Source organism: Theobroma cacao, chromosome 1 (genome assembly GCF_053813885.1).
Source record: "Theobroma cacao isolate CCN51 chromosome 1, ASM5381388v1, whole genome shotgun sequence".
NCBI classification, from domain to species: Eukaryota; Viridiplantae; Streptophyta; class Magnoliopsida; order Malvales; family Malvaceae; genus Theobroma; species Theobroma cacao.
This window is the reverse complement of record NC_142639.1, coordinates 36,312,851-36,335,296: the sequence shown is the minus strand read 5'-3', so window position 1 is coordinate 36,335,296 and position 22,446 is coordinate 36,312,851. Positions and strand designations below refer to the sequence as shown.

The window sequence follows — 22,446 nt, the reverse complement described above, 5'->3', positions numbered from 1 at the left end:
TTCTTAATTTTATATATTTTTGAATAAAATAAACATTTTTATATTAGTTTATTAATTAAAATTAAAAAACACTTATCATGTTGAAATCAAAAGGAGAATTCGATGTTTCATTATTATTTTTATTTAAAATCTAAACCATTGAAACTCATAAAAATTAGTTTTTTATATTTCAACTCAAAAAATATAAAATAAAAATAAGTTTTTAATAATTAATTAAAATTAAATTTATAAAAAATGTATTGACTATATTACGTATCACGATACATTTTCTATACTTGATCAAATGCAATATGGTTATCAATACATATTATTTTTTTATCAATATCGTATCATATCATACGTACATATCGCGTATCGTGTGATATTAATAATTATACTTACTGCACTATTGGTTACTCCTGTAAGATTGTTAGACGAATCTACTTGTAGTTGGATCAAGCTTAATAAATCAAGAACTATTGTATAATGAAAGTGGAGACAATCCGTACTCAAATTTAAGATTGTGTTTAAATTTAATTTTGTACTTCATGCAACCCACTTGGGTTAGGCTTGAGTGGACATAGTGTAACAATAATAAGTAATCCCTAATTTTGCATTAAATTGTGTACTATATCAACGGTTGACAAAATAACTCATACGTCGAGAGCATAATGAGACGGGACCAAATTTGGATAAGGACATGCTGAATCGGGACCCTTCAAAATGCAACAAACACAAACAGCGTTAACAATGCAAACCCATGTTGTTTACTCAAAGATTGAAATGCTTAGTTTAGGATTTGATTTCTACATCAATGTACTTTTCAGAACATGATCATAGTCTTTTAGTTTACTGAATCCGGGATTAAAGCTCTAAAAGTCCAAGAAATTCAAGAAAATTGTCAACAAAATTTGTTAAATCCATTAAATTTAGCCATGTATTTGTAAGATTGATAGGTAAATTGTGGCACTAGTGTTTATTTTTCAAAAAGTTGTGTTGATTTTTTTCGTGTTAATATAATAATAACAATTGTACTAATTATAGACTAAATCAATAAAATTTTATTAAATTAGGATTGCCATATTATCAACTTGATTCTCTTTTAAATTATTAATAATCTTTTATATATATATATATATATATATATACACACCTCATTAACCTTCTTAGAATTTACAATCAAAATATAAAATTTTTTTTCTTCTAACATAGTATTTAAGTCATATTATCTATTTTTATCTATTTCTAAAATCAAAAAAACCAACCGACCCCACAACCGCTCCATGTCATTACGCATCACCAAAAGAGCAACTCAGTGTAATCTAGCTACTTGAACGACTAAAAACTACCATACTTGCCCTTACACCGTTTCAGATTGTGTTGTATCCACGTCACTTTCTGGTCATTAAATCACAACATCGTCGTCATCAACTGCCCTACCTCTTCCTAATATGTCGGTCAACATTCATCGAAGCCTCATTGGACGTTGCTCGCACCCCACGGAGCTTGATGCGTCGATAACCCTTGTCTCATGCGCTCCACGGATCCACATGTGCCTCCATAGGTCGACAAGTGACAGCCCTTGTCTTACTTGCCTCACGCACCAGTTGCCTCTATCTGGACATCATGTGCCACACCATCTTAGTTCTGAATTAGAATATTGTGCTTTTGGGAATGATGCTTTAGAGTTACTTTGATTTCGTCAATTACTAAAGGATATGGGCATCACATATTCTTCAATGATTGTGCTCCATTATGATAATCAAAATGCTATTCAAATTATTCACAATAATGTGTTTCATGAATACACCAAACATATTAAAATTGATAATTATTTTATACATCATCATGTTATTCAAGAATCTCTTCATTTGATTCTTGTGTTCTCTTCAATCAAACCTCAGATAATTTTACCAAAACACATCTTTCTAACGATTTGAAGACTTAATTTCCATACTCATGTTAGCATCTACTAGACTACATTGAGTTTAAGAGAGAGTGTTAACATAATAATAATATTAATAATAATAGTAGTTGCACAAATTATAAGCAAAGTCACTGAGATTTTATTAAATTGCAATATTGTTAGATTATGATCAATCAAAATCGACTTTTAACACAATGCGATTCGATCGGTTGAAAGAGTTTAATTTTTTGATCAGTTTTATAAAAAATTGAACCAAAAACCGAACTGATCGAAGCTTGCTCTCCCCTAACGACTATAAGGATCTGTCCATGAGTGCAGGCCTGTAAGCCTGGCCTACTTCAGCAAGCCTGAGCTTCTCCCAGCCCAACTCCAAGTGTTTATTTTAGTAATGCATTTTTCAAAGCACAAACGGTTCATGGCTATTAAACAGATACGAGCCAGCCGTATCCTCGGTGAAGCGGGTTTTACAGAGTGTGTTACGCAAAACTCGGGATTTCCACCAAAATGGATTTCTTTGGTGAGAACATGTATCAGCACAGTAAGCTATTCTGTGCTCGTAAATGGGAAATCTTATGGTATTCTTCTCCTAGAAAGAGGATTGCGTCAAGGAAATCTGCTTTCCCCATATTTGTTTCTTCTATGCACAGAAGTTTTTGGAGCATTGATACATAAATCTGAGATTGCTGGACTAGTTCAAGTTGTTTCGGTTTGTAGAGGGAGTGCCAAAGCTTCGGTCTTTTCTTTGCAGATGGTAGTATTCTGTTTTTGAGGACTAATACAGAGCAATGCCATCATGTTCTGGTATTTTGCAAGACTACGAAAAGGTTTTATGGCAGAAAATTAATATTGAAAATTTCTGTTTTCTTTAGCTCCAAAACTACTAATGCTAATGCAGCAAATCTGAAAAATGTGTTGGGGATCCAAAAGGTGTTACAACAAGATAGATACCTTGGAATGCTACTGATGATAAGTAAAGCAAAGAAACCAGTTTTTTGAATGATCAAATAAAATTTGTTTTAGAGTAAGGGGATGGGAGGGTGATGGAAATCTCAATGATTTTATTATGTTTGTAGGTTATTATATGCTAAAGTGATGAAAGATGAAATTGAAAAATCAGAGAAAATAAAATGAGAGAAAAGGATGAAACTGAAAAATTAGATAAAGATAAAATATAATTAAACTCAAAGTCTCTCCATAGTTTATTCATTTAACAATACCGCTTACTACTTATAAATACATATATAGGAGAGAGAAAAAATATTAAAACAAAGCCGTAAGTAAAATAAAATAATAATATAGTATGCATGTCTTACATAACCACTTACTTGACCACAACATGTGGCCAATACAAACTCACTACTCAACATGCAACAACTATAAAAGAGAAAATAAAATAGCATTAACTAATAAACTAAAAACAGTTGAGAATAAATTGAAAAAGCCAAACTAACTCTTGATCTCTAGTTTTTAAGTCAAGTTTCATTCTTCAACACCCCTCCTTGAAATTGACTTAATGAACTCCCAGTCGTTCTCACAACAGCTCGATTTTGTTATGTGATTGGAACATCCACTATCAAGGAGCCATGTGTTTTTCTTCTCATCACTAGAAATCTTGGCCTTGAACAATTGCTCCTTTACCATATCAGTTTCTTCAACCACTGCCACCTTCTCATCAACATGATTACCCTTGTATTGGTAAACTTTCTCTGCATGAACAAGCTAGTTACAAGACCTAAACTTCACATTCGGCCTGGACCAACAAAATTTTGGAGTGTGATTACTCTTTTGCCCTATTAATATAAGGGAAACTTGTTACCTAGTTTGTTTGAGTTCCCATCACCATTTTCCACTCTTTGTTTCTCTTATCTCTTTATTTCTTTCTCAGTTTCTGTCACTAATTCAAAAATCCTTTGTCCTAGCTATTAAAGCATTTTCAGTAACATCATCATCGTGATAGGCCATCCTTTTTTCTTGAGCTTGTAAAGCATTTACAAGTTCTATCATCGAGAGTTGAGAAAAGTGTTTAGAGTCCTCAAGTGAGGAGATTTTTGCTTCAAAATTTTATGATAAATCACCAAAATTTTGTTGACGATCCTACGGTTTGACAATTACTCACCAAGGAGTCTAAGCTGGTTCACCAGCTTCATGATCTTATTTGAGTATTCTTTGATACTCTCATAAGCTCTCATCCACAAAATCTCAAACTCCCTGTGTAGATTCAAGGCCTACATTTGAGGAGTCCTCTCACTACCTTGAAACTCTTTTTTCAAGCAATTCCAAGCATCCTTAAGCAATTTACAAGCCATTATCCTTGTGAAAATAGTATCTGACACAACCGAATGGATGATGGAGACAGCTTTAAATCTTTCACTACTTCTTCACTGTATTGCTTCATCTATGCCGTTGTGGGGTTAAGTCTTTGTTCTGGTGGCTCACCTCCTACCTCCACAACTTCTCATAAATCGAAAGCTCTAAGATATGCTTTAATCTTCATGCCTAAATGTTACAATTTTATCTTATAAACACATGTAGAGCAACAACATTAAAACTTGAGAAAACCATAGTTATTTTAAAAAGCCTAAGAATGAATATTTGTAGAAAAAAATTGTTGGTTTATTTCTTGGTCCCTTAAGATCTTTTTTAGAACTCTGATACCATGTAGGAAATCTTAATGATTTTATTATATTTATAGACTATTATCTGCTAGAGTGATGAAGGATGAAACTAAAGAACTAGAGAAAGATAAAACAAGAGAGAAAATGTAATTGGATTCAAAGTCTCTCTACAGTCTTTTCATTCAACAATACCACTTACAAATACATTTATAGGAGACAAAAAATATTAAAACAAAGTAGCATGTAAAATAAAATAACAGTGTATTATGCACATTTTATATAAGCACCTACTTGACCATAACATATTGCCAATACGAACTCACTACTCAATATGATAATAACTATAATAGAGAAAATAAATTGGCATTAACTAATAAACTAAAAACAATTGAGAATAAATTGAAATAACTAAACTAACCCCTAGTCCTTGGTTCTTTTAGTCAAGTCTCATTCTTCAACGGAGGGCAAGATGTTATCAAAGGCAAGCTAAGAAATCTTAATTAAATCAATTACTCAGGCAACCTCGACTTACTATATGCACTATTTTTGTCTACCAAAGACTTGTCTCTATGAGATGAATATGATTTTGGCAAAGTTTTGGTGGGGAGATAATTCTGAGGGTAGGAAAATTCATTGGAAAAAGTGAGAGCTACTATGTAAGCCAAAGTCACAAAGTGGACTAAGTTTTAGAGATTGATGCTTTCAACCTAGCTTTGTTGGCAAACTAGGGATGGAAGAGTGAAATTCTTTCTTTGCACTTTAAAGTTGTTAAATCTAGGTAAATCCTAAATTGGTCAATTTTTTTTTCTAGATGTAGTTATGGGTGTAAATTACTCCGTAAAAAGAAGTCCTTCCTTTACCTGTCATAGTAATTGGCTTACATTTATTCATAATTTGTTTTTTTTTCCTTTGCATGCTAATTTGCTTATCTTGAAACAAACTATTATAGTACTATGCTTACATTTATTTTTTGTCTCTATCTCAACACTTTTGTTATTTTACATGAACTATTAGTGTTAAAGATATATAAAATAGAATCAAGCTAATAAGTTGATCTTTTTATTAGCCATTTATTTCCTAAGAAAAATAACGTAGAAGCAAACTAGTATGGTACTGACTTTGAGGTACTTTAAAGTAATAAAAATGTGTTTAACAAAAGAAGGAAAAGCGTTATGATTAAGGTAACATATAGGTACTTGCAAAGGGTTACTATTGCCATCTCCAAATATGCTTTCACTACACAAAAAAAAAGGCATTATCAACGAAAATTTCGAGCAGTAATAGTAAAGATTCTATCAGTATGTAATGACTAACGAAAATTACGATGAAAATTTTGGCGGAATTCCGTTAGCAATAGCGTGGTCGATAATGGGAAATCCATCGATGACAGAATATTCCGTCGTTAACTTACCCATGGTAATTCGATCGACAATGGGTCCGATCTGTCGGTCGATTTTTAGTTGATAATGAGCGAAATTCGTTGGTATTCTTCGTCAATATTACCGACAAAAATTTTCATCGCTAATTGCATTGGCAAATTATTTTTTTTCAAATTAAAACTTAATTTAACAAAATAAACTTTAGCTTTAATATTGGAGAAGTAGTTTGCAAAAACCAAAGTTATGACTTCCTACAGTGATCGGAGACATAAAGTTAAAAAGGCTGCTATGATGCTCATCTATCTGGCCACTACAAAAAGTCATATAGTTTTAGCTTTTTTGGCGCACTACTCTAATATTAAAACCAAAACTTAAATTGTGAATTTAAGTTTTAATTTGAGAAAAAATTTAACTCATACGTATCACATAACTTTCAATTATAAACCAGGTCATTTAACCACCTCTTCATCGTACAGATCTTTAATCTATCAAAAGCCGGAGGAATACATGAAATAAATATAATATAATATAATATTTCTTATTTAATTAATTGCTTAATTACTTACAACACTAAACCCTAAATATTTTTAAAATTAAATAATATTTCTTATTTAGTTAACTAGTTTATATAACTAAACCTTAAATTTAATTATATAATTAAATTATATGTTAGCAAATGTTAACATAAATATCAATTGACAATAAAATCTAACTTATAACACATGCAATATCTTAATACCTTATAACACATTATATTACTTAATTAAATAAATGATTTACTTAACTCATTAATTAACATCTTAATTTATTTAAAATTTTAAAATCATATAATATTACTAATTTAGTTAATTGCTTAATTACCAATACATAATTATTCATAATTAGTTAAATTAAGTAATTATTTCCCTAAACCCTTAATTAATTTAAATACATATAATATTATCTAATATTATATTGTTAAGTTATTTCTTAATTTCTTATAATACATTACATAATTCTTTATTAACTAAATTATTTAATTAACTCATTAACACCTAGTGGCAGAAGTAGAAGAGTGACGGTTTTAAATTTTTTTTTTTTTTATGTGTATAAAATAGCAAATGTATAACTTTGCCACCCTTAAACTAATAAAATATATTAGTTTGGAATAGTTGTAAGTCTATTTAGCTAAATTTTAAAAGACCTAGGTTCAATCCCTTTTAAGCTCAAATTTTAGAATTATTTTTTTTCCTTTTTTACAATTATTTTTTTCCTTTTTTCCTTTTCTTTTTTTTCTTGGGATTTAAAACTTGTTTTCCCTTTTTTTTTCTTTTTGCTAAAATTATTTGAGAAAAAGATTGCCAACACTATTGACACAGATTTAGTTTTTTTTTCTTTTTTCTTATTTTATTTTCTTAGGGTTTAAAACTTATATTTAAATAGTTAATAAAATTTTATATTATAATTTAATTTTTTTCAAAAGTGATTAATTTTTTTGCTCTGAATCAAATCATTGACCCAACCATGATCTTGATTGCTCTTTAACCATCCCTTGTACAAGATCCTAGATTCGTCACTATTAACATCTTAATTAATTTAAATATAGTTTAAATTAAATCCTATTACTAATTTAGTTAAGTGCTTAATTAACAAAAATATTTTTTCAATTGATTAACAACTAAACCTTAAATTATTTTGCATAATTACTAATAATTATTTAAATTATTCTCAAATTTTTCATCAAAATAGATTATTTAAAACAACAATAGATTTTTCAAAAAAATTCAAATAATAACAACAATTTCACACAAACAACAACCACAATTTCACTTATTAACCAGAAAATCTACAATATTTGGGCAGCAACAGTTCCATAAATTCCCAACAAGAGCCCACACAATGGGGGCAACAATAGCTTATATTTATTACCAACTCACCAAAGTTTGATAACTATACTGCTAGATTTAAAAATATTCATACTCCAATAAATAACTTTCAAATACAAGAATAAGCTTCAAATATATACTTGACAAATCTTACTGACAGAGCAACGATGAAGAGCAAGACGTCGACTGGAGGTTAGGGAATCGAGCAGGTGGAGGGATCAGGCAATTGAAATGTCAAAAGAAGAAACAAGCAACCAACGAAGGGCTTAAGTTCGACGTCCATGGTGTTTAAGTGTAGTTCGGTGCGTCGGCTGGAGCTTAGGGAATCAAACGGGCAGAGGGATCGAGCAGTCCAAACAGCGGGAGAAAAGAACAAGCAACCAATGGAGGGCCTAGGTCTGATGTCGACAGTGCTCCAGTGCACTTCAATTGACACATTTGGTGGCGGAGGTTGAGTATGGGGTGGGGTGACAAGAAAGGTAGAGAAGAGAGGAGAAGAGAAAATAGAAAAATAGACGAAAAAGAACCACTTGAGGGGTTTTATTAATTGAGAGGGCTCGTAGCTCCCTTTTCCCTCTTCCCCACGCCATGGTGTACCAACAGAAATTTTTATCGATGATTAAAAAAATAAATATGGGGAAAATGAACCGTTCAAAGCGCTCGGGTGGGTTTTAATTTGGTTCATGTTGACAAAAGTTTTCATCTATGTTTAAACAAATAAATTGGGGGGGGGGGGGAGGGGTTTTAATTTGGTTCATTGACAAAATCACCAACAAAAATTTTCATCTCTGATTAAGAAAATAAATGGGGAGAAAATGAACTGTTCAAGGGTTTAAATTTGGCTTACCGATGAAATTCTCATTGGTGATTTCGTCAAAAAATCTGTCGGTAACAAATGTTTTAAGCGACTAGACCACATTATCGACCATAAGTTTCGTTGGCAAACTTTGCGTTATTTTACTGTTTATACCCACTTTTGTTTAACTGACGGATTATATTCCGTTAGCAATTTTCGTCAATTTTTCATCTGTATTGTTAGTGCTCGAGTATCGACAGTTAAGGGTGAGCATTTGATTAATTCTATCAAAGAATATCATTAATGGACTTAATTGACTTTTCTTAAAAAATTAGTTGAATCGAACTGACTTAAGACTTTAATCGACTTCAGTCAGATAAATCGATTCTAATTGATTTAACCAAAATTTTTTAGTTTTTTCTATTTTTTTAAATCTATTTAATAATATATTAATAATATACTTGATGTTACTACATGTTACATTATTATTTACAAATTTCCTAATATAATAACATAGTATATTGTTACTGTATAGCTTTTGACTAATTAATATATTAATTAGTATACTATATAATATACTTGTTATACTATATATTTATTAATTAGTGTATTAATAAGTATACTATATATAGTGTATTAAGATATATACTATGTATAGTGTATTAATATATTACTATAGATTGTTAATATATACTTATATAGTATATAAGTATACTAAGAAGCAGTCTAATATATATACTATATAAAAGTACATTATTATATATAATAGTAAATTGTTATTGACTAATTAGTATACTGATAAGCATACTATATTTATACATAATATATTGATATATATTACAATATAGTCAATTATTAATATAAGTTATGTTATACTATATTACTATAATTTATTAATAATTTATAAAAAAATAAGTTACTATAGCCTATACTCTATGTGGTATAGACTATATATTGTATATTAATAAATATACTATACATAGTATAATATATTAATAACTTAATAAAAAAATAAGTTAATATAATAAGTTATATTCATAACTTAAGGTTTGTGTATAGTTTTCATTATATTTTTCTTTAATTTTACATTAATTTTTGTATGATTATATTTATATAAATATTTAATAATATTAATATCTAAATGAAGTGTATTTTATTTTTTATTTTTTTATGATTAAATCTAAATCATTTATTCATATATATATATATATATATATATATATAAGTATAGAAAAAATGTGTGAGTTAACACATGAAAGAAAATCCTTCTTGATGATTAAATCTAACCCTTCATTCATATATATATGTATAGAAAATATGTGTGAGTGTATACATGTAATAAAAGCCCTTATATGCTTATTTCAAAATTGGTTAATTCCGTTAATTGACTTCAAAAATTTTTTACCAAATAGAATTGATAAAACCAATTTAATCAAATTTTTAACCAATTTAATCAAATCAACCAAATTGGTTGATTATTTTGGTTATGACTGAATTTTGCTCATCCCTATCATTAGTAATCCATCAATAATTCATCGATAAATTTACCGACGAAAAATATTCCATCAACAAAACATGTTTTCTTTTAGTGTTCAAAGCGCTTAGATGGAAATTATCCTCCTAGCTAGTCACACCCAAAGGAAAACATCATGAACGGGTTGCATTGTATCGATTGCTTAAAGTTTGAACTGGAATCAATACCATGAATACAAAAGAAAATATTCTTGTGGAAGAAATTACAATAACACGAGATGTAATGTGAATATTCCAGAATGTCAAGGTAGGTTAATGGCCACAAGATCTTTACTCATGAGAGGTGATATGAAGGTAATGTTATAGATACTTGATTTTGGTTAATATCTATTTTTTAAAAAATTACTTTACAACATAATATTGTATAAAGAATAATAAGAATAATCATTACAAGTGAAGCAGTACTTTATACAAAATAATTAAAATAAGTAAAGTACTACTTTACATAGAACAAATGAAATACTACTTAACGCAGAACAACTAGAATAAGTATAGCACTACTTCGTGTGGAACAACTAATGTTATTAGAATAACCATTTCACACGTACAACTTCTTTTCTTGTACCTATTCAATACAGCTTCTTCTCTTATACCTATTCATGTACAGTTATTCTTTCTTAGCTTCTACTAGAGAATAAGTCTTATTACATCTTATTACTTCAATAGTCACATAATAGGTTTATAAGACATTAACTCTCAATAGCAGTTACCTAATATTAAAACTTTCTTTAATAATATAATTCATTACGTGCATTAAAACATTTTTTTGTAATCGTCACTTTGGCACTATATATAGAGCCTTCACAATTCAAGGAGGGCACTTTCACTTTCTAAACTAGCTTACTGTCACTCAAAACTTCTCTCTCTAGCCTATTCTCAGTCAGAACACCTATTTTCTTCTTGTTCTCTTCCACCTGCTATGACACTCAGTACTTTAGAAACCACTCCGATCTTTCTCTTCGTTGTCTTCAGTACATCCCTTACTTATTTGCAACGCTTCCTCTTCTTATCACAAAAACCCCCTTTACAAATGTCAACACCAGTTCCATCTAATATTGTTATACTTATAGTCTTCCTCATTTTCTGCGGATAGGATGTTACTAGTAGTTTGATTTTCTGCTCCAAACTGCCTGGATACTCTCAAACCTTCATCTTTCATGCCGCGGATGCCTCGCCGATTCCTATGTTGTGAGATACTATCGGTGAAATTCGTCACTGTTAGTCGAAAAGGCCAGTCTCTTGTATCAGCGCTCTGCTAGAAAAGTGTTCTTATTACTGCATCTTGTTCAGCCTCCACCCCTAAGAGTGAAGCAGCCAGCTCCACCAGCCAGTACCAAAAAAGGAAATTGAACTGAGAAAATGACGACAAGATATAAAATGAAGTGATCATCAAGCTAAAGCTTTGTGGCAATTGATATTTGAGATAGACGATGCAGAGTGAGAAAGGGAGTTTTAATTTACGCCTTGAAGATTTCTGTTGACCAGCCTAGAAATAGCGCCAACATAATGTGAGTCCCAAATAAGGGAAAAAGTAGGATGCCACTGGAAAGTAGATTGTGTTAGCGTAAGGATCGAATGGAGGAGACAAAGTGACATTCATTGCTAGGTTCATCATGTTGGCAAAAACCTATTCGCTGAGATTCAGTTGGGACTTTAGAACCGGAACAACTACTCCTCGAATTTTTAAGATAGCCCTGCAAAATCAATTATTTAACAACTTGTAATTATGTTATCGATAACTATTGTCCAATTAATTTCAACTAATTATTAGTGTTATGAAAAATATGAAAAGTGGGCCTGATGTCTCCAACTCCCTGATAACCAAATTCCTCAATGATCCTACGGATTGTACCATCAAGATTGGCGATCCTGGCACCCACTGAAGCAGGACCTTGGAATAAACCAGGTGCTATATCATCAAGCCCCTTGCCAAGTGCAGCGTACAGAAAAAATTCTGCGTCCAAGAGTTGGAAGTTGAGAGCTAATTGCATTCACTCTACATCGGTCTCTGCAATTGCTCTGCATTTAGTAGGAATTTGCCCCATAACCTTGATGGATTCCAAAGTAAGAAGCAGCAGGAAGGCGTGCAAGCAGCACTGACTAACCATTCTATTTGATTTACTTAATCAAACCAGCCCGTACCAGATTCCAAATGAGTTGATGAGGGAAAGGCTTTGTTCCTTTGATAGACTACTTGTCATATATACATGTATGCACGCTAAAGAGAGGTAAAGAATTAGACATTATGCAACGTTAATTGCATGAACGTTGAGGATAGCATTTGCTCACGTTTTCAAATGGTACAAAAAGTAGATCTGTGGTTATTGGACGAAGAAGGAGGGTAGAATTGGCCATTGCTCCCCTGGCTTCTCTAACATCCTTACTTATCATATCGAGTTCTCTTCATCCTTCCCTTTTATATCTTTACTAGAAATTGCATGGCTACTAGATTTCATGTTGAAATTGCTTCAAGTATTCTTCCCAAGCATAGGCGACTAGATTTCAACAAAAGTTCTTATAAAAAACTGCTTTAAGCTGAGACCTGAGATGGATATAATTACGGTGGAGCAAATAAACTTATGTCATGAAAAGCTTAACATATTATAGAAAGAAATGGTGACCATGGTTAAACATGAAACAGATTAATCCCAAGTCTTAAAGCAGCTGAAGTACGATTGTACAGAAGGTTAGATTAAGGCCAACTCAGTTATCTAAAAAGTGCAGAAAAAACGCGTATTTATTTTCCTGGTAATTGGCTTTCTGTTGGGCTGGGGACATGCATTACGTAATTCTTTTAAGGCTGCTTGAAGTTGAGCATAATTCCAAATTCAGCATATTGGGATAATAAGTATAATATTTACACAATAGGCTATTGTGAGGCCTGAACTTGTTAGTAAGAGAATGACCCCTGACACGCAAGTACTGCTTTTTTGATGAATATGTTCACTATACTTTAATCTAACTTAATAACTACAATGAAAGACTAAAATCATTTCGGCCAAAACCTAGAGTAAAACCATATGAAACCTGCTCTGTAAAGTACTTGAAATTGCAGTTCAACTTGTTTTCAGAATTTGGCAATAATAACAAATATACCACACTTCGAGTATGGGAGGGAGACAACGATATCTCTATACTTACAAAATTTTTTTTTTTTCCCTATGAAGTCAGAGATCTGGCTCAGAGGTTAAAACTGAGCAAATCTTATTATGAAGTACACAACAATGAGATGAGAGAACCTCACCAGTCACTGCTCAATCACACGCTTTGCTCCATCTAACGTATTCCTGAGCAGCATTGCAACGGTCATTGGGCCCACACCACCAGGAACAGGAGTTATCCATCCAGCCACCTTACATGCTTCGTGGAAATCCACATCTCCCACTAACCTATATCCTGACTTCTTACTTGGGTCATCAACAGCATTAGTCCCAACATCAATAACTGCAGCACCAGGTTTGATCCAACTGCCTTTGATCTGAAAGTTAAATAGGAGAATTAAAATTGTACAAACCAAGCACTGTACAAAACAACCAAAGTAGCATCATTCTACAAGCAACTCAAAATAACATAACTGATGAAGACCTAAACAGAGAAATTGAGGATCAATTCTGTGATCTGCGGCAAACCAGACAACACTAGGGTCTCTTCTTTTTTCCTTTTCTTTCAAGATGAATACATTCAATCAGGATCATATTATGGACATTTGAGGCTGTGTAGCCCTTCAGGTATAGTATTTTCTTGTATTTTACAATCATGTCATAAACCAACAGGACCAACACCTTACTTAGCACAATCAAGTTGTACCTAAACCTGACAGATAAAATTTTTTGGAAGAAGCAAAAACAAGGATAAAATATGCTAGGCTAGAGCAGCATAAGGTTAGGGCAGCTAAAAGGCAAAAATATATAGTTACCATCATAGCCTGTCCTGCTGCAGCAATTATAATGTCAGCTTCACGAACTAGCCTTTCCGGATCCGGCGTACGTGAATGAACAATGGTAACAGTAGCATCTGCCTTCAGCAGCAGCAATGAAACAGGCAATCCAACTATGTTACTTCGACCCACAACAACAGCATTTTTTCCCTTTATGCTTATACCACTGCGTGCTAGCAGTTCAAGGCATCCCTGAAGAAAAAAGAGGGGAAAAGGAAAAACATCTTAGCAAAAGTATTAGACAAATCATTAGAACAAATTGGAAAGCATGGGAATATTGCCTTGGGAGTACAAGGCTGAAAAAGGGGTTCTCGGCCTTTCATTGCAAGTTTGCCAATATTCAGAGGATGAAAACCATCCACATCTTTCGCAAGGCTAATTTCACTCAAAACTTTCTCTTCGTTTATATGCTTTGGTAAGGGGAGCTGAACCAATATACCTATTAATGTAACAAAAATAAAAATTAAAAACAAAGAAGGGAAACCTCCATATAAACAATTGAGCTATAATGAACGCTACTTTTACACTTCCCAGCTATAAAAGATGCTACTTTTTCCTTATTCATGAAATCATAATCTTCGTTAATATAAAGCTGGAAACATTAACCAACCATGTACATCCCGATTTGCATTTAACTCGTGAACCTTGCTGATCAACTCGGATTCGGGTACTTCCTCAGGGAGGTCCACATCAAAAGACTTAATCCCAACTTCAGCACACGCTTTTCTTTTCATCCCCACATAGCTTTGAGAATCTTTTCTGCCCCCAACAATTACCACGGCTAGGCCTGGCACCTGGTTAGAAGAATATCAAATTTCCCAATCTACCCATAAATTTCCCAATCAAAATTAAATACTAATAGTTTACAGTGAAATGAGGAAAAAGGGCACTAAGGGAGGTAACTTACCTTGCCGTATTTTTGGAAGAGGTGCTGCACCTCGTCAGCGATTTCGGATCTGATAGTTTGAGCGATGGCTTTGCCGTCGATAATGGTGGCTTTGTGATCAGATGGCGAGGCCATTTGGGTGATAGATTGCGGAGGAGAAGAGCAGTGTATGATTGGCACGGAGACGACGATTCGTAGAAGCGTTGCAATCACTTTAACGCAGGCGCTCGGGTTAAGGTGCGGCAGCTGCTGACACTTGGCATATTGGATTGTGCCTCTCGGGCTGGAGGATGACCCGCCCGCCCGCTCTCTTTCTCTTCGGAAATTTTAAGGATTGAAAAGTTGGGTGGACCATGGATTCTTTTTTGGGCCAGAAGATGGGTTGGGTTGTTGGAAAGCATGTAATATCTGACACGATACTTTTGCGTAATAAGATGCCTAAATTCAAATGGTATTGAAATTTAGTAAGTCCTTAAATTCAATTAGATCAATCTCCAAATAATGAAACCATGCTTATCTTAAGGGCCACATTTAGGGCTTTTCTATAGGAATTTACTAGTTTGCAATCATGCTTTTCTGCGGAACTTAGAACAATAAGATTACAAGGTTAAATTTTCACACAACTCAATCCGTAAAGAAAATTAATACTTTTTTAAGATAGTTCCCTGACATTTTCTTTTGTTAAGAATTTTATAGATATATAGCACTAGATTTGAAAAAAAAAATTCCTTCTCTCCTCTTCATTTCTTTTCTTCTCAAAAGAACAAGAATTTGCAAAATAAGTTGAGGACACCAAGAGTATAATTAAGTCACTTCATTTCTTTGTGATACTAAACATAATTAAGAATATAGTTTATTTCCTTTTTTTATTATTAGGTTAAATTATAAAATGAGTCTTTGTACTTTATCAAAGTCCTTATTTTTTTAAAATTAACATTATTAGTTCAATCGTTAACAATATTAAAATTTTACTGATGTGGTATTAAATATGATGATGTGATATTATTTATTTATTTCACAATTTTTTTTCTTATTTTAAATTATGGAGCACAAAAATTCAATTCTTTATTATCTCACAACACTTTATTCATAAATCTCATAAATCTATTCATATTTTTATTATATTTTTTTCAATATTGTTTAAAATTATTAACTCGTATTAGATAATTCATATATCCACACTTATAAATTTTATATCAATGTTTACTATTATTGTATCATTCATGAAATTTCACTTCATCGTTTTTATAGTATTAGCTTCAATGTAACATCAATAAGAAAATATCATATCAATACAGTCAAATGTTATATCAACAAAGATAACAAACAAATTTTAATTTATTGGACTAATATTATCAATTTAAAAAAAAACAATAACTCAATTTTTACAATTTATTATATAAATACTAAATCCACCACTTTAATAAAATATAGAAACTAATTACATAATTTAACCTTATTATTATTTGTACCGTTCATACATATGTTTCAATAACCAAATGAGTAAGTAATCTGCATTTGGTGTCGACTGTCCTGATGCTTTTGGTCTAACAATGTAATAAATAATAAAGCACACATAGTTTACGATATTTTCATCAAACACCTGCCACTCGACAGAGAGCCAAACCTTAGCTAGGTATGGCTCCAGGAACCCAAGAACATCATGGTTCTAATGGGGTCTTCGGTAGAGCACCTCCAACTTCGTCTCTCCACTACTTTGGAAATCAGAATCCTATGCCCTCTTTGAACCCCACTCGGAACCATGGCATCCATGGCCGCCTGGCACATTTGCTTCAACCTTCCCCTCCAGATCCTTCTCTCTGATTCACCGATCAGAGAATTGTCACCGGAGAGGCTTTGAGGCTTCATGCTTAATGCTGTTGTAATTTTAGGCTAAGATATTAGAACTAGAGATGCAACCGATATGGCTATATATAGAAAAATTAAAGGCAAGATGCCCATGGCTTATGGGTGGTAGGACCATTGTCCTCTCGGGATAAGATAGATTCCTGACGCTTGTGGGTGACAGGCTTATTCTGCAATAAAATTAAAGAAAATAGTTGCTTTCAAATGGGAAATATGTTGACATACTTGGCAGGTTTATTAGGATCTAAAATGAAATTAAGTATTCCATTTTGCAATGGAAACATGATATATTCCTTGGCCATGTGTTGAGATGCCCTCCCTAATCTTCAAATTTGCTTTTGAATGTACAAAATGACAAAACTTCGTGGATAGTCATCACATCAACTTGAAGCTGACAGCAATGGTCCACGACAAGTGTACTCACTAATTAACCAGTTAAATGTGCTCCAACAGTGGCTGAATTATAGTAGATATTCTCTCCGGACCAATGGCCATTTTTTTCCAAAGGAATCTCTTTTTATTTAGCACATTATTCCCCCTCCCCCTCACCCCCCTTTTTTTTTTCCCTTTATTCAATTTGGTAACAATATTCGCATATTATGCAAGGTCATTCTTGAGCCTCAGATTTTCTAATTGGGTCCAAAAAGAAGCCCGTTGCTTGCAAGTGGAGCCCTTTGGTGATATCAGTATTCATACAGAAAGTAAAATAAAGTTCACGATTAGGGTCAAAGAAAAAATGAGCATACCAAAACTGCCCAAGCCCTCTGACATTCTTATGGGCCTTCTTTGATCCTTTTTCTAAGCCCAAACCCTCTGACGATCATACGGGGCCTTCGGCATTGAAAAAATTGAACACGCAAAGAGGTTCATCCTTTTTTCCTTTTTTTATTTTACGAGAAATTATTACCTGTTGATTATTGCATTTTTTGTTATCCATGGTAGTTTTAAGCTCAATAATAAACATAAAGAAATTGACATCATTAAATTTTTAAAAGGATAAATTATATTAATTAATTAATTAAATATATAATTAACAGATGTTATTGGACAAATTTCATAGAACAAATCATTTGAGAATTTAATACTTGGAAATTGTTTTTGAATAACATTTATCCTTTCCAAAGGAGCATGTCCTAGTTTAAAATACCAAAAATCAAAACATTCATCTACTATATTACAAGCATTAACAAAGGAAGTAAAAGGAAATTTGATGACTTTGTCAAAACAGAACTTTAAAAGATCTTGGTCATCTGAGGTTTCTTGCATCAAGAATAGTTGTGAGAAGGCCTGATAACTCTATGATATAGAGTTATTTGAACTTAATTTTGATAATAATTTGGCTAAATTTTTGTAATAATGTATAGAAATTAGTAAGTTTTATTTAATTATTTTAAATTAGTTATTTTAGATGAGTCAATCTAATTTTGATTAATTTTATGCTTAATTTGGTGTTAATATGGTTAAGATAAGTTGTTATTGATTTATTTGTGTTTTTGTAGGTGTTTGAAAGAAGAATTTTAGTAAAAGAAGGAGAGCAATTTCGAGGTACAAACTTACACTGCATATATTTTGGTATTTTGGCTATAACTTTCTTTACAGAGCTCCAAATAAAGAGATTCTTAAACCATTGGAAAGCTAAGAGAAAGATATACAACTTTTATGTTTACTACTTTACCCAGTTCTGCTTGTAAAATGGTCAAAAATCTTGTCAAAGTTGACACACTGTAGCAGTCTTAGAGGAATTGCGATTTTTGTTAATTAATTTGGCAAAACTGCGACTTACATAGTTTAATGAGAAAATCATAACTGAAATTGACTTCTTTTTTCACCCAACTTAGTCTAACACCAAAGCCTATAAAAACAACCTTTCGGAGGACTTAGGAGAGAGGAAAAAAAACACCAGATTGACATTTGAGAGTCAAGCCACAAAGTCGTTGAAGCTAAGAAGAATTTACAAAATTCAAGAAGATTTGAAGATTAAGAACACAATTCTTGAGTTTTTCTATATTTTCTTTTATTCTCTTATTTTCTTGGTTTTCTTTTATTCAATGATAATGTGTGACTTGATGGGGAACTAAATTGTTTATTTAAGATTATGATTGAACTCAATATGTAATCTGAATTATTTATCTCTCTTTTACTTATGTTTGATAGATTTAAGTTGTTTATTTTATTCTGTTCTTAATACTTCTAATTGCCTTATCACCAATTAGATTGAATTGGAAACTTAAGTTAAACCTTGATGAAGGAGATTTAGGTAGACTTTGAATAAAATAGCGTATGATTGAATGCACTTAGTTGATAAGGTGATTTGATTTGCATATAGGATAGACATACACTTATAAGCCATACGTAGTCAGGATTAGAGCACAAACTTAATGAATCTTTCTTCAATTTAATTTGCATAAACATATAATAAATTAATTGAAAGAGGTATTTTATAAAAAACTCGACAGAGACTTGTAAATAATTTAAGACTCTAGGTTAGCAATTTAAACCATTAAACTGAGTTAAGAGAGAGGGACAATAATCAGATGAAGTATTGAGGGATATTATAATCTTAGGTCTGGTAGTTAAGTGAGTTTTATTTACTATTTAATTTTAGTTTTAGTTTATTAGTTTTAATTTTTTTATTTTAATTGTTTGGATAAAATTATGGTATTATAATTTTAGTAGTTAATAGTAGGAATTACACAATTTTCCGTGGGAACGATATTCTACTTCATTACTATATTACTTATTAACAATATGTGCACTTGTGTGAGAAATCAACAACAAGGCCCTAGCAACCCCAATCACTGTTCATGAGAAATGTCTTGAACAATACAATGCATTTCAGTAAAGAGAACATAAGTTTTCTTTGTCTTGGTAATTTGACCCACAAAAATGAAATTGAATTAGAAACTTGATACACATAAAACATTTTCTAGGGTCAGTGTTGAACTCAATTTAACTATTGCTATATGAGAAACAAAGGCTTTTCTATCATTAGGCAACTGAACAAAAAAATCTTTGACATCCTTGACATGTATAAAACTATCTAAGGAATAACATATATGATCAGTGGCAGTAGAATCTATAATCCAATGACTTTGTCTTATCAAGTGAATATTTTCATTTTAAAATTTAGTAGGTAAGTTATTTGATGTATTGAAAGAAGAGTGACCTAAAATAATACCTACAAAGGCTAAATTAACTAGTGAATGATTTCCCTGCTGAATGGTTTGTGAAATACCCTTACCATCATTACTGCATAAACCATTCTCATTTAATAGCTTCATTAGCTTATTGACTTACTACTTTATGATAGATATTTGAGACATGGAACTAGCCCCAGCTATCTCCTCATTCTATTTAACTTTATAGTCATCTGATCTTAGTGCATCATACACATTGGCCACATTGTTAACTGTAATTTTCCCTTTCATGAAGTTTGGTTTAAGTTTTGTGAATTTAAAGTTCTCTGGAAACCCAATGAGTCTATAACATTTGTCCTTAGTATGTCCTTCTTTCCACAGTAGTTGCAGATTATATCCTTTCTCATTTTCTTCTTTATATCAACTGTAATTATCATAGCAAAGGATTCTAGAACTAGTTGTGCTTGAATTAACAGGTTCTTTTGTGTTTCTTCCCTTAGCACAAGACTATACATTTTATTTAAAGTTGGAATAGGGTCTATCAGTATGATCAGTGACCTAATAGCTAAAAAGGACTCATTTAATCCATTAAGGAACTTGAAGACCATGTCTTTCTGATATTAGTCTATATATTTCTTGAAGCAATTACGGTCGTAACTTCCACACTCACAATATGGCAAAAGTTTGTGGCTTTTCAACTCTTCCCATATTCCTTTTAACTAAATGAACTATAATTCAACTATCTTAGTACCTTGGCTCACATTTCCCAAAGTATACTATGAGCTGCATACCCTAGTATCATCAGGTTGGGCAAAGTTTTGCCTCAATGTGTTCCAAATCTCTCGTGCTAAGTCCATGAAGAAAATAGTTAAAGCTATAGGTTGAGAAATTGAATCTAACAGCCAAGCTACTATCAAATTATTGCATTGAGCCTAAGGTAAATAAAGAGGATCCGTGATTGCTGGTTTAGGTATTGAACCATTGATGAAACTAGTCTTGTTTATGATGGATAATGCTAAGAGCAAAGACCTACTCCATGCTATATAATTTCTAGTATTCACTTTGGGATTAACAAGCTTTGAACCTAGGTTAACTATGTGATGTAAATAGTAAGGTGACTGAGGATATGCTATTAATGAAATATAGGTAATCTGTGTGTTAGTTTATGTACTAGCCTAGGCTCTAGATACAACATTTTCAGCCATGATTTACCAGCTAATAAAAGACAATGAAAGGTAAAGAACAAGAGATAATATTAGTGAGGATTTAAAGAACTTGGATGATGATATAAAAGCTAGAAAGCAAGAATCAACTACTCAGAAAGAATGTACTTTGTCAATAGTTGATAAACATTCTCTAGGTACTGAAAGAAGAACGTTGATGGCCTATTTGGATTCCTCTTTACTCTAATACCATGACAAAAATGAAGGTAGAAGAAAAGATAAATTGACGCAAAATTTGAGAAAAAATGTTAGGATTTTTCTCATTGAATCAAAGCTCAAAAGAGTTGTACATATACAAGTGTTTAAAAAGTAAAGTAAGAAAGAGAAGACATCATAATTATAGTTTTAACTAACATAATAGAAATTTAAAATCTTTTTACTGAAATGCTGCATTTCTCATTCATTTGGCTAGCTTTTTTTTTGTTTTATTAAATGGTGTGCTTTACTCTTTAACCTTTCTTTACTTTACTTAAAACGGTGCGCTTTGCTCATTCTTTATTTCCAAACTTGTTTTCCTTTCCTTCTACTCGAGCATTCTTCAATCTCTTACTCAACTCATCTTTATAATTTTGAGTTTATTTATCTTTAATCTATCCAATATCAACAGCTAAGAAAAGAAAGTTACCCTTTCCAGCTCATACTCAAAGCACAACAATTGCCTTTAAGTTAATACATGTAAACATTTGGAACTCTTATGAAACTCCTATCTTGTCTAATCAAAGATATTTTTCGATTGTTTTACTTGGATCTTTCTCATGAGAAGTAAATTAGATGTTTTATCAACCATACCCTCTTTTAATAACTATGTTCAAAAACAGTTTGTTCTTTTAATCAAATGCAGCAGGTTAGATAATGGCTTAAAGTTCAAATTAAATTATTTTTTTACAAAAACTGGTATTGTTCATCAACTCTCTTATGTTGAGACACCTCAACAAAATGAAGTTGTTGAACATAAGCATCAACATATCCTAATGGTGGCAAGGGCCCTAATGTTTTAATCCAATTTACCTGTTCATTTTTGGAGAGATGCAGTACTGACTGTCTTGCATATCATTAATAGTGTTCTAATCAAATTGCTTAAAAACAAATCTGCATTTCAGTTGTTGCATAACAAACCACCTAGATATGACCATTTCAGAGTGTTTGAGAGCTTGTGTTTTGTGTTTACTTTATCACATCATAGGAAAAACTAGACTAAAAGGCCATCAAATGTATATTCTTAGGGCATCTTAAAAACATAAAGCTTATAGGGTATATGATCTCAACGCAAAATGAATCATAACTTCAAGAAATGTTGTCTTTC

At 31.8% G+C, this 22,446-nt stretch overlaps 2 protein-coding genes across 2 annotated transcripts; both read right to left on the bottom strand.

The window, feature by feature from the left end:
• Positions 1 to 10,882: 10,882 nt before the first annotated feature.
• On the bottom strand, positions 10,883 to 12,655 carry LOC148764783 (ferritin-like catalase Nec2). The gene is made up of 2 exons (XM_088810733.1): positions 11,856 to 12,655; positions 10,883 to 11,344 (listed from the first exon to the last, which is right to left on the bottom strand). The coding sequence occupies exons 1-2, from the start codon at positions 12,083 to 12,085 to the stop codon at positions 11,128 to 11,130; spliced, it is 447 nt and encodes a 148-aa protein (XP_088666859.1). The 5' UTR covers positions 12,086 to 12,655; the 3' UTR covers positions 10,883 to 11,127.
• A 467-nt stretch (positions 12,656 to 13,122) lies between these two features.
• Positions 13,123 to 15,151, bottom strand: LOC18613523 (Amino acid dehydrogenase family protein). Its single transcript, XM_007050798.3, has 5 exons — positions 14,939 to 15,151; positions 14,642 to 14,825; positions 14,313 to 14,470; positions 14,011 to 14,223; positions 13,123 to 13,572 (listed from the first exon to the last, which is right to left on the bottom strand). The coding sequence occupies exons 1-5, from the start codon at positions 15,050 to 15,052 to the stop codon at positions 13,342 to 13,344; spliced, it is 900 nt and encodes a 299-aa protein (XP_007050860.3). The 5' UTR covers positions 15,053 to 15,151; the 3' UTR covers positions 13,123 to 13,341.
• Between the last annotated feature and the right edge of the window lie 7,295 nt (positions 15,152 to 22,446).

Coding starts and splice junctions, on each gene's coding strand:
- LOC18613523 (XM_007050798.3), bottom strand. CDS start 15,052: ATGGCCTCGCCATCTGATCACAAAGCCACCATTATCGACGGCAAAGCC. Junction 14,826..14,938: donor TCTTCCAAAAATACGGCAAG/GTAAGTTACCTC, acceptor TCTTCTAACCAG/GTGCCAGGCCTAGCCGTGGT. Junction 13,573..14,010: donor CAGCAGGACAGGCTATGATG/GTAACTATATAT, acceptor TTTAACTTTCAG/ATCAAAGGCAGTTGGATCAA.
- LOC148764783 (XM_088810733.1), bottom strand. CDS start 12,085: ATGCAATTAGCTCTCAACTTCCAACTCTTGGACGCAGAATTTTTTCTG. Junction 11,345..11,855: donor TTTCATAACACTAATAATTA/GTTGAAATTAAT, acceptor TTTCTAGCAGAG/CGCTGATACAAGAGACTGGC.